The sequence below is a fragment of the Arachis ipaensis genome, chromosome B2, assembly GCF_059453495.1.
Source record: "Arachis ipaensis isolate K30076 ecotype BB chromosome B2, ASM5945349v1, whole genome shotgun sequence".
NCBI lineage: Eukaryota > Viridiplantae > Streptophyta > Magnoliopsida > Fabales > Fabaceae > Arachis > Arachis ipaensis.
In genome coordinates this window covers 110,472,802-110,485,453 of record NC_142437.1, presented here as the reverse complement: position 1 = coordinate 110,485,453, position 12,652 = coordinate 110,472,802, and the positions used below count along the sequence as shown (strand labels likewise).

The following is a 12,652-nucleotide window of genomic DNA, read 5'->3' as shown; positions in this document are numbered from 1 at the left end:
CAGGCATCATATACTCCTTTCATGGGGCCATTATAAATTACATAATATTTTTTATCTTGGGTAGATTTTTTGATAATTTCAGCAATTGTTTTATTTTCTAGAATTTTTTCTTCACCTGATTTGTCCACCACGCTTAGCTGGCTGAGCTCTGATGGTTTTGGTTGTTGTGTTGATTTCATTGCTTCGATGGCCTTCTTGAGGGATTGGATCTGTGTCCTTATTTGCTGACAATGCTTGCATTTTTCGAGTTCTTGTTCGTATTTCTGAATTTCCTGATCTAATGCGTTGTAGACGAACTCCATTCTCTGGTTAATGTATCTGCAATAACATTTTTGTCACCCTTAATATATTCAATTTTTATTGGATATTGTAACAAAAATAATTGCCATCTTACCAATCGTCCATGATTATAATCAACTTTTAAATTATATCGTATGAAACCTGTTAGGTAGCTTGAATCTGTCCTTAATGTAAATTCTCTGGGTAGTAAATCAATTTTCCATTTCTTAAGAGATTTAATTGCTGCTGGAGTTTCCTTTTCATGAGTGGTATATCTCTGTTCTGTTGGAGTAAAAGTCCCTGAAATATACCTGCAAAGTAATTCCTTTGGGGAATTTTTAGAATCTAGTGATTCTTTTCCTTGTTTCAAACTTTTTATAGCTTTCTTAGCTTTTAGACATCCCGACCAGGTTATGTCTGAAGCATCTGTTTCTACTATTAAGTAGTCATTTTCTTCTGGAATATAAAGTTCTGGAAGTTTTTCACATAATTCTTTAATCTTTTGAATTTGCATACTATCTTTTTCATCCCATTTCCATTCTTTTTTAGTACTAATTTTTGGAAATAAGTTTTTAGTGTATTCTGTTATATTCTTTAAGAATCCTTGATCAGAAATATAATTTATACACCCTAAAAATCTTTGTAATTGTTTTCTATCTTCTATTTTATTAGGAAATAATTTACCTTTTCTAGGACATTTGGCTGAAGTTTTAGCTTTCCTTGAGTGGATAGAATTAATCCAAGAAACTCTATTTCTTGTTTTGCTATTCTTGCTTTCTTTTTGCTAAGAACTAATCCTTTTTCTTTACATCTTTCTAAAACTATTAATAATTTTTGAAGATGATCTTCTCTATCCTGTTTTGTAAAAATTAGTATATCATCAATGTACACTAAAACAAATTCATTTAACTCTTTTAGATTTTCTTCCATAAATCTTTGATAAATACCTGGAGCTTGTTTTAATCCGAATGGCAATACATTCCATTCATAGAGCAACACACTTGTTGATTCTTTTGTTGGACAAGTAAAAGCAGTTAATTTCTTTGTTTCTTCGTCTAAACGAAGTTGCCAATATCCTGATTTTGCATCAAGAGATGAAAACCAAGTTGCTCCTTTGATTTTTTCTAAAATAGAATATTTTCTTGGAAGTTTATGAGCATCACCAATAGTTGCTTCATTCATCTTCTTATAGTTAATAACCATTCTTCGTTTTCCCCTTTTAATTTCATTATTGTTTTCGACATAAAAGGCTGGAGCCGCATGAGGACTTTTACTTAATCTTATAATTCCTTTTTCCAAAAGATCTCTACATTCTAATGAAAACTCTTCTCTATCTCTTGCGGAATAAGGGATTTTATTTGGAACATTTATCTCTTTTGTCGGATCTTTTAATTTAATGCTTACTAATTCGTTATTTGTATTTTTAATATCTAAAGGATTTTCAGCACAAATTTCATCCAAAAGTTCTTCTATCTTTATTTCAAGATTATTTTTTGGGATATTTATTTGAAAGTATAAATTTAAATAACATATCTCTAATATAGAAAATATTTTAAATTTTAAGATCTTATCTATAGTAGTAGTCGGTATTTTTATACGTTTTGATTTTTGATTTATTGAAGAATCGTGTGGAGCTTTTAAAACTATATATGTTAGTTCTTGAATGAATGGATGATATAGCTTTAAAAAGTTATTTCCTATGATAAAATCCATTCCAGAATCTAACATGTATATAGATGGAATAATGAACCTATAATTTTGAATAAAAATTTCAACCATCTCTGCTTTTTGGTCAATTTTATGTATTGATTTGTCAGCTATTCTAACTCTTAATGGTTTCTTTAATTTTTTCCAATCAAGTTTTATATTTGAACTAGCAAAGCATTGTGTTGCTCCAGAATCTATGAAAGCATTTATAAATTTTTCTGTTATTTTTATAGGAATAAATGTAGCATTATTACTCAGTCTCTGAGTCTGTTTCCGAGACATATTCAAAAATATAGTCTAAGTTATCATCAGATTCTTCTAAAGGTTCCATGAAACAAGACTTAGCAATTTCTATTTGTTTAGTAAGATCCTTTTTATCCTTCTTTTTCGGACATTCATTTGCATAGTGTCCTTCTTCTTGGCAATACCAACACTTACAATTTTCTTTTTTATTTGGGCAATAATCACTTTTTTGTCTCTTGTTTTTATTGTTATTTCTTTTTCTAAAATACCTCTTTTTTCTCCAGTTTGGATAGTATTTTCTTTTTCTAAATTGATATTTTCTTTTTCTTTGAAAATTTTTATTAAGACCATATTTTTGAGGTATCTCTTCATTATCCTGACAGTAAATTCTAATTATATTTACAAATCTTTTTTGAGTTGCTTCTTGCATACAACGTTCTTTTATTTCCTCTCTTATTGCAGAGGTTGCTCCACCAAAATTATTTTCAATTGTTCCTCTATTTATTTCTCTTATAAATCTTCCCATAATAAATTCGTTAGCAGGATATGGAAGTTTTGTTATATACATACTAAGATAATGATTTTTATCTTCTTCTTTTAATTTGTAATAATGTATTCTATATTCACATATATAAGACTCCACATTACATAGATCATATATGTGAATGTTAGCTAAATGGTTTTTTGCTTCTTGATATTCTTTATTATAGACTTCTTGTTTATGATCTATAATATTTTTCCCAAAAAATTCTTTATATAGAATCATCATTATATATAATATCTTATCATAAGCTGTTATTTTTGTTGCTAATTCTTCTATTATTTGGTTTTCTATTGATGTCATATAATCTCTTATAGCTCCTTTAGTATGAAACCCTATGTAATTCCAAATGTCTCTTCCAGATAATTCATTAAGTTTTGGATTAGTAAAGGCTTCTAATAAGAAGGAATTCAACCAGTTTTCGAAAATTTCTTTTTCATTCGTTTTACAGTCTAAATCGAGCATTCTTTCTCCTTCCATTTCCTGGATTTTAGGAACGTATTTTGATGGTATTTTTGTATATTTTGAATTTTTATTTATAAACCCTTTTTTAAAAGCATAATTATCAAAACCTGTTTCCCATTTAAATTGAGATTGATTATCCCTAGATGTTCCAGCTTCATTTTTTACTTGTATTGGAATTGCTGGTTCTTCGTCACTTGAATAATCTAGAATGTGTTCTTCATTTTCTATATTTTCAGAATTTACTAATTCTTCTTCTATTTGAAAACCATGTTCCATAATATTATTTTCTTGAGCCATTTTTAATTGTTTAAAAAGCATTGTAACTTCTTCTAATTTTTCTTCAATATTCATAATTTCAATGGTGGTTTTACTTTTAAATCTGTTATGTTGATTATATTTTGAAATTTTTCTTCTTTGGGATTCTCTTTTTCCTTATTTCTTTGAAATTTTATGGATACTAATATTTCTTCAAGCATATCTACTATAGAATTTAATTGTGGGTTAAAAGTATGATAAAGATGTGGGGAATCATTTCCATGGTAACATTTTTTAGAAATTCCGTGTGAAAAATAGGTTTTTTCAGGTTTTTGAAGTCCTTCAATAAAACTTATAGTAAAATTAAGATTTTGAGAAAAATCATTTTGTATTGATTTTAAGAATTCGGTGTCATTACAATTAACATTAGTTAAAATCATTAATTTTTGATCTATTAATTTTGATAATTTAATTATTTCTTCTCTTAAATCTTCTAATTTACTTTTTTCCATTAGGTGACGTTTTTAGAAGAGTTACGATTTTAAGTGTGTCTTTTAAATCTTGCTATAAGGAGTAACTTAGGCAATTTCGGCATTCAAGTTATAGGCATGGGAGAATTGGCCTTATATTAAAAACATACTTTTCAAAATAAAAAAGTTTTATTTTTTAAAAAAATATAAATTGTAGTTTCTAAAAAAATATTTTTTAATTCTTTTAATATTTTTATTTTTATTTCTAAAATTTTCTTAAACACGCTAAAACATAAAAAAAATTTATTAAATTTTTCTTTTAACAATTTAATAATATTCAAACAAATACTTAATAAAGCATTTACTAAAAGTAATTATTCCAAATATGTACTTTATATATTATAAAGTGTCTAATTTAGTCATTTATTATATCTTTACATTTCAACATACTATATCTACAAATTACTTTATAATACTCATTTTAGATTCATATCATCTAATAATCTTAACGAATTATTTTTACTTAGAACGGGTGCTCAGGTTTTTAATTTACTGGAACATTTATACCCATTATTACTTGTCACTCTACCGTATACCCTACTCTTATATGTTGTTATCATCAATGAAAATTATTGGCAATCAGGGGAAGAAAATAAAAGGAGAAAATGATAATATTTTGGTGCAACAAAATAAAACGTAAAGATTGGGCGATGGAACGAAGTCACAGTTTGTTTGTTTGATCACTGAAGTGTGAAGATAAGGGATGAGTGGAGAGACTACTTCATGCAATCACAATCTTGGAGGACTTTGTGCATTTTTTGTTGATGACGACTTACTACAATACCACATATTGCACGCAGTTGAGTTGTATAACATATGATTTGGAATCTATAAAAGGAACGGATAACATATTCTCATATGCAAAAATAAAAAAAAACATATTCACTACTCTTCCATACATCTCATTTATCATAGTCATAGATTATAATTTATAAGTTGCCTCTCATAATGAAAACCACCCTTATCTTGTGGTTTTATTTGCTACTACCCTTGTCCCTATTAAACTTCACTTTCACCATTAACATTGTTACTTCCCAATGTCTTGGCCATCAACAATCTTTGCTACTCCATTTGAAGAACGGCCTCATATTTAACCCAGCTAAGTCCAAGAAACTAATTCATTGGAACCACACTGATGATTGTTGCCAATGGAAAGGTGTAGCTTGCAGCACCAAGGGAAATGTTATTGCTCTTGACATAAGCCATGAATTCATCACTGGAGGAAACTTAACTAGTCTCTTCAAACTGCAATATTTGCAGAATTTGAATTTGGCTTATAATGAGTTCCACTTTGGAATTAATTCCGAGTTCAAAAACCTGAAGAATCTCAGGTATTTGAATTTGTCAAATGCTGGTTTCATGGGACAAATTCCAACTAAAATCTCTCACTTGTCCAACTTGGAAACTCTAGATTTGTCTACCACATTCACCTCATCATCACAACATGGTCTAAAACTTGAGAAGCCAAACATTGTAGAGTTTGTGCAAAACTTTACAAGAATCAAAGAACTGTATCTAGATGGTGTTGCAATTTCAGCCAAAGGAGAGGAGTGGTGCCATGCTGTGTCTTCCCTACAAAGTTTACAAGTTTTGAGTATGTCCTCTTCCAATCTCTCTGGCCCTCTTGATCCTTCATTGACAAAGCTTCAATCTCTCTCAGTACTTCAACTAGACCATAACAATTTGTCAAGCCCAGTTCCTGATTACTTTGGGAATTTGTCTGGCTTAAACACATTGCAGCTCAGAAGTTGCGGATTGAGTGGAGTTTTTCCAAAAAATATCTTGCAACTACCGTCACTTCAAGTTCTTGATGTGTCTGATAATCAAGGTCTTCATGGTTCCTTACCGAACTTCCCAAATCAAGCATCTCTCAGTCACTTGAATCTTAGCCACACAAATTTCTCAGGTCCTATACCAGATACTATTGGCAATTTGAAACATTTTTCTACACTAGATTTGTCCAATTGCCAATTCAATGGGACACTTCCCAATTCAATCTCAAATCTTGCCCAACTTGTTTATCTTGATTTGTCATTCAATAACCTTACTGGTCCTCTTCCATCTTTCAATAGGTCAAAGGCTCTGAGAAGCTTGTTGCTTAATCATAATTATCTAAAGGGTCCACTTCCATCCACCCATTTTGAAGGCCTTATAAATCTTGTGAGCATTGATTTAGGGGATAACTCTCTAGATGGAAGAGTCCCTTCGTCTTTGTTTAACCTTCCATCTCTACAACTACTCTCTCTTTCTAACAATAGATTTGATGGCCAACTTGATGAATTCCCAAATAGCTCCTTCTCATTAATAGGGATGCTTGATTTAAGTGGAAACTCTTTGCAAGGCCGTATTCCTTTGTCTATCTTTCAACTAAAAAGACTCACTTTTCTTGAACTTTCCACAAACATGTTCAATGGCACAATACAATTGAGTATGATTCAAGGCCTGCAAAAATTAACAACACTTGATCTCTCACACAACAACTTGTCAGTTGTTGCAAGTGCTATAGATGACAATGGTTTGCCATTTCCCAAGTTACAGAACCTTTGGTTGGCTTCATGCAAGTTGGGTACATTTCCTTCATTTTTGAGAAATCAGACCACTTTACTTTATTTAGACTTATCCAACAATCAAATTGAAGGGATCATACCCAATTGGATTTGGAGATTTGAATTTCTGACCTCCTTGAATCTTTCTCACAATTTTCTGACGAATTTGGAAGGGCCTTTCCAAAATCTTAGTTCAAATTTGTTCTATCTTGATCTTCATGAAAATCAATTGCAGGGGCCAGCACCCATTTTCGCCAAAAATATTGTTTCTTTGGACTACTCAAATAATAGATTCAGTTCTATTATTACACCAGCGGGTAATATTGGTAATTCTATTCCTGGAGCAATCAGTATATTTCTATCAGACAACAGTTTTCATGGAAAAATTGATGAATCCATTTGCAATATTTCAACTCTTCGAGTGCTTGATCTTTCACACAATGACTTTGTTGGAAAGATTCCTGAGTGCTTGACAGGAAGGAGGAGTAGCTCTCTGAAACTACTGAGTCTTGCTGGAAACAATCTCAATGGCCAAATTTCAGATACATTCTCAACTTCTTGTGCTCTAAGGTTTCTAGATCTCAATGGAAATCTTTTAAAGGGAAGTGTCCCAAAATCTTTGGCCAATTGTCAGAATCTTCAAGTCCTTAATGTTGGAAACAATCAATTAATGGACGAGTTCCCGTGCTTCTTGAAGAAAATTTATACGATAAGTGTCCTGGTCTTGAGGTCAAACAAATTTTATGGACAGATTGGGTGCTCTAATGTGATTGGCAATTGGGAAAGGCTTCAAATTGTTGATGTAGCAGACAACAACTTTAGTGGCACGTTACCTACAACACTCTTTCAGAGTTGGAAAGCATTGATGTCTGATGAAGATATATCAAGGTTTGACCATTTGTCTTTTGATATTTATGATAACAAGATCAGTTCTGTGAATTTTGCAGCTATAACCACAATTTTGACAAAGACTAGTAAAATGAAGTTAGCCAAAATTGTTGCCGTTGAGCCACTTTTTGTGGTAGATCACTTGCTCTCTCATGTTTATGGGGAGGTTACAAGTCTTCGTAGGTATGAGGCTTCTGTTACCATTGTAATCAAAGGTCAAAAAAGGAAGTTGGAAAAGATTCTCATTGCTTTCACTTCGTTGGATTTCTCATCCAACCACTTTGAGGGGCCAATACCAGAAGAGATCATGAGATTCAAAGCATTGCATGCTCTTAACTTGTCACACAATGCTTTCTCAGGTCATATCCCTTCAACTTTGGGAAACATGGGAAATCTTGAGTCCTTAGACTTGTCAATGAATTCTCTGAGAGGAGAGATTCCCAATGAGCTTGCAAGTTTATCTTTTCTTGCCATCATGAATCTGTCTTATAATCATCTTGTGGGAAGAATTCCAACAGGTACTCAAATCCAATCTTTTGAAGCGGATTCATTCATAGGCAATGAAGGGTTGTGTGGGCCACCATTAACCCAAAATTGTAGTGATGAAGGAGGACAAGGACTGTCACAACCGCCGTCATCTGAAACTACTAACTCTCATAGTAGTAGTTCAATTGATTGGAGTTTGCTAAGTGTGGAGTTGGGATTCACTTTTGGGTTTGGAATCTTTATCATGCCACTCATTTTGTGGAAGAGATGGAGGTTGTGGTACTCCAAGAAAGTAGATGATGTGCTTTACAAGATTGTCCCTCAACTTGATTTTGTATATGAACGTCGTGGTGGGAAGAGATATAGATCTTTAAGGTGGAAGCCTTATTGATTGTTGTTTCACTTTAATTTATATGATGTATGTATGTTGTTGTTGTTTTCTTTTCTTTTTCTTCTTTTTTCTTATTTTCCTTCAATTTGTGTGTTATCAATATAAAAATAAAGACTTTGTTGTTGGGAATAAAGAGTATGATCACAATTCAATCAATTATGTATCAAATAATTTGTTATTGTTATTATATTAAAATGTTAATATAATAAGGCCCTTGATTAAATTTAGAGATTTATTATTGTGATAGTGATCATAACATTGAGAGATAAATCTTTTATAATTTAATCTAAATTGTTTTTGGTCATAGGATTATTGAAAAGGACATTAATAATCCGGAAAGATCAATATATATATAATGGTCTTCATTGGATGAAGATTAATATATCTCATTTATTAAATTATATATATATAGATGATGCATATAGAGATATGACCATTGAACTGACTCACTTTGAGAATTCCTAATGGTTATAATTACCATATATTTGTCAATAGGATATTCTCAAGATGAACATGGTAATAGAGTTTCCTTTGACCTGCGACTGTCGTAGTAATTAATAACATATTTATTATACTTTGATTCCGAACACCTAATACCCTAGGGTGCTAGTTGAATGGATATTAGGTATGATTTAAATACTTGTAGAATTAATGATTAGTCAATAAGGAATCCGTCAACTCTCGGTAAAGAGTTTGAACTCTATGATTATAATGACTGAGATGAATAAAACCTTGGCCAAGGGATTGATTGAACGAAGAAATGAGTTTCTTAAGTCATTCGCAGTTCATTATAATAATGGTAACAAGTTAGAGTTTGACAATTAAACCATACTCTAAGGGTTAACCAAGAGCTAGAAAGATGGAAGGAATTATACTTTGTTCTTCTAAGGTTCTTAGTAAAAATATATTACTTTATACTATCGGGTCGTTGAGAAGTGTTGCTAGATGCCAACCTTGATTAGTAAATTTAGTATGACTAATTTACTACCCGTTTAGTATTGAACCTACGGGGTCACAAACTAACGAGTGTTCTAATTTTTGCTACAAAATTATTTAATTATTATTTAATTATTATTTTGATTTGATCAAATAAATAATTATATTAATTCAAATGAAATATTATTATATTCTTTGCTAGCACCAAGAATATAATAATAGTATGATAATTGAGAATATTAAATGAGATTTGAGAATAATTAGTTATTCTATTTCTAAATTTGGATGAGATCCTAAATGATTATGTTTTCAAATTGAGTTATGATATGATTCACTGGTTGTCACCGCCGATAGTGGTGGGGGTTGATGGTGGCTGATTTGCTTTGTTGATTTTGCTCTGATAGGGTTAGAGTCGCTGAATTTGAGACTTTGGGCATTTGGAGAGATTGAAGGGGGAGGGGTGTTCTCATTCTAGGCTGAGGGAGTTTTTTTTTTGTGGAATCAAAACGGCGCCGTTTGGTGTTGATTAAAGAACCGGACATTTAAAAAACCCGACCGGTTTTAGGCATGGCAAAAATTCCCGGCGGGGCGGGTATCCGCGAGGATTTACCCGCCGGGGAGCAGATACGGGGAGTGATTTATACCCGCGGAGACGGGGGACGGGACCCCGTATAATAAACGGGGCGGGGGCGGGGGTAGAAGTCCCCGCCCCATGGAGACCCGTTAAATTCCCGTTTAGATGAAATGACGGAAATGCCCTTATATATATATATGTGACTGAACCATTGGACAGCAACCCTAGCCGCACATATGCTTCCATGAATTCCTGCTTCAGAGACAGAGTGAGAGGCTCGTGATCTCGTCTCCTCTCCTCTCCACTCCTCCTCAAAGCTCAAACCATTAGTCCCTCTCCTTCTCAAACACCGCTAACCGCCGACTGCCGACCGCCGACCACCGCCTCCCACCTTCTGGGTCCCTCAGCGTTGGAGTCTCGTCTCATCTCCTCTCCACTCCTCCTCAAAGTTCAAACCCTCTGCCCCTTCTGTCTCCTTCCCAAACACCGCCGACCGCCGACCGCCGCCTCCCACGACCCGCGCCGCCTCCCACCTCCTGAGTGGCTCGGTCTCTCACTGGTGATCCCGAGCTCACTGTCGCTGGTCGTCGTCTTCTTCTCTTCACCGTTCGTCCGCCAAATCGCCGGTCTTCGCTGTGGTTTCTGCGTCGGGTAAGTTGATTTCTGAATTTCTGAACTTCTGATTCTGATTTATGATTAAGGTAATTAGATTTTGAATTTCTGAATTAGGGTAATTAGATTTTGATTTCTAAATTTCTGAACTTCTGATTTTGATTTGTGATTAGGGTAATTAGATTTTGATTTCTGAATTTATGAACTTCTGATTCTGATTTGTGATTAGGGTAATTAGATTCTAAATGGTGTTCAAGCATTAGCTGAGATGCCTGTTTTCGCTACTATTTTCGCTATGATTTCATGGGTGTTTTGTTTTCATTTGTTCTAAATTAATTTCATTTTCACATTGCACATAACTCCAACAATGCTACCATATATCCTAAACGAAGGCAAGCAAACACATTCATGCAGCATTTTCTTATAGTTAAATTATAATTTTTAATATGTAGGGGATCTAAGGACTGAGGAGGAACAGAATATTTTTACTTGGATTACAAAAGTTAGGAAAAGGTGATTGGCGTGGAATTGCAAGGAACTATGTTATATCAAGGACCCCTACTAAAGTGGCCAGTCACGCTCAAAAGTATTTCATCAGGCAAAACAATGTGTCTAAACAGAAAAGATGCTCCAGCTTGTTTGACATGGTTGCAGATGAAGTTTTTACTCTTGTCTGCAATTACTATCCATGAAATAATTGTTTTTTTATTTTATTTTGCATCAAATGAACATTTCTGCCACATAATCTACTCATGTTCATTGATAAAATTACCCAATTGTTTTTATTTCTTTAATATTGTTAATATCTTTGTTGTTGTTAATGTTGTTGATGTCTTTGGAGATAAGGAACATGTTGTTAATGTATTTGTTGTTAATGCTTTGGAGACAAGGAATATGATGATTGATATGGTTTTTTATTTTTTCCCCCAATTTTTTCCAATTTTTTTTTAATTTTGTAAAAATCCACAGATATCCGTGGAGTTCCCGATCCCCGGCGGATATGGAGTCCCCGTTACCTGTGGTGGGGACGGGGCGGGGACGGGGACTGGATATGGAGGCAGGGGGCAGGGGGCGGGGGGCATGTCCCCGCCCCCGTGGGTACCCGTTGCCATCCCTAACCGGTTTAGTCGGTTTACCGGTTGACCACCGGTTTGATCGGTTTTAAACCGGTTTTTTGTAGAACGGTTTTGGACATCAACCGGACTGGCTGGTCCGGTCCGGTTTTCAGAACATTGCTTTCGGTATCTTGAACAAACTTAAGTAATACACTGGCAGACTATTTAAAACTGATTTGATCATTACCAACTTCCCAGCTTTGTTCAATACTTTAGCTTTTCACAGGTTGAGCTTCTCCTCCACTTTGTCTATTATAGGCTTCCAGGTCTTCACCAACCTCGGATTTTCTCCTAAAGGGATTCTCAGGTATTTAACTGGAAGGGAATCACGCTTACAACCCAACAAGCGGCACATACGCTAGATCCATTGTTCGTCACAATTTATTGGAATCAAGCTCGACTTATCAAAATTGATACTAAGTCCTGACATCAACTCAAAGCATCTCAGGAGTCGCTTGTAATTCTTGATAGTCTTCTCTTCTAGTGGACAAAACATAATTGTATTATCAGCAAACTGTAGATGTGACAACTCTATACTATCTCTCCCAACCAACAAATGGGATATGCGGCTGTTCCTCACTGCTTCTCCAACCATTCGATGCAGCACATCCACAACCAAGACAAACAAGAAAGGAGAAAGTGGGTCACCTTGTCTCAGCCCTCTTTCCATTTTGAACGGCTTAGTCGGTAAACCATTTACAAAACTGACATAGATGATGTGGCCACACACTCCATAACCCATGATCCCCATCTATGTCCAAATCCCATCTTTTGCATTACTGTGTCCACAAAGCTCCACTTGACTCTATCATATGCTTTTTGGAAATCAAGCTTGATTATTACAGCCTCTTTTTTTCTCAGTTTAAGCCAGTTTATTGTTTCACACGCGATAAGTACCCCCATCATGTATTTTCCTTCCCTTTACAAATGCGTTCTGAGTTTCTCCTACTAATTCTGGCATCACTGATCTCATCCTCCTAACCAGCACCTTGGAAATAACCTTGTATACACACCCAACCATACTAATAGGTCGTAGGTCCTTAATCTCCCTTGCACCAATGAACTTCGGTGCCAGTGCTACCCA

General features: G+C 34.0%; 1 protein-coding gene across 1 annotated transcript; it reads left to right on the top strand.

Annotated features, from left to right (window-relative positions):
* Positions 1-4,897: 4,897 nt before the first annotated feature.
* LOC107627687 (uncharacterized) lies at positions 4,898-8,487 on the top strand. The gene has a single exon (XM_088503777.1). The coding sequence runs from the start codon at positions 4,969-4,971 to the stop codon at positions 8,329-8,331; it is 3,363 nt and encodes a 1,120-aa protein (XP_088359903.1). The 5' UTR covers positions 4,898-4,968; the 3' UTR covers positions 8,332-8,487.
* Positions 8,488-12,652: the final 4,165 nt, after the last annotated feature.

Bases quoted from the DNA above. Each gene is read 5' to 3' on its own strand.
- LOC107627687 (XM_088503777.1), top strand. From the start codon at position 4,969: ATGAAAACCACCCTTATCTTGTGGTTTTATTTGCTACTACCCTTGTCC.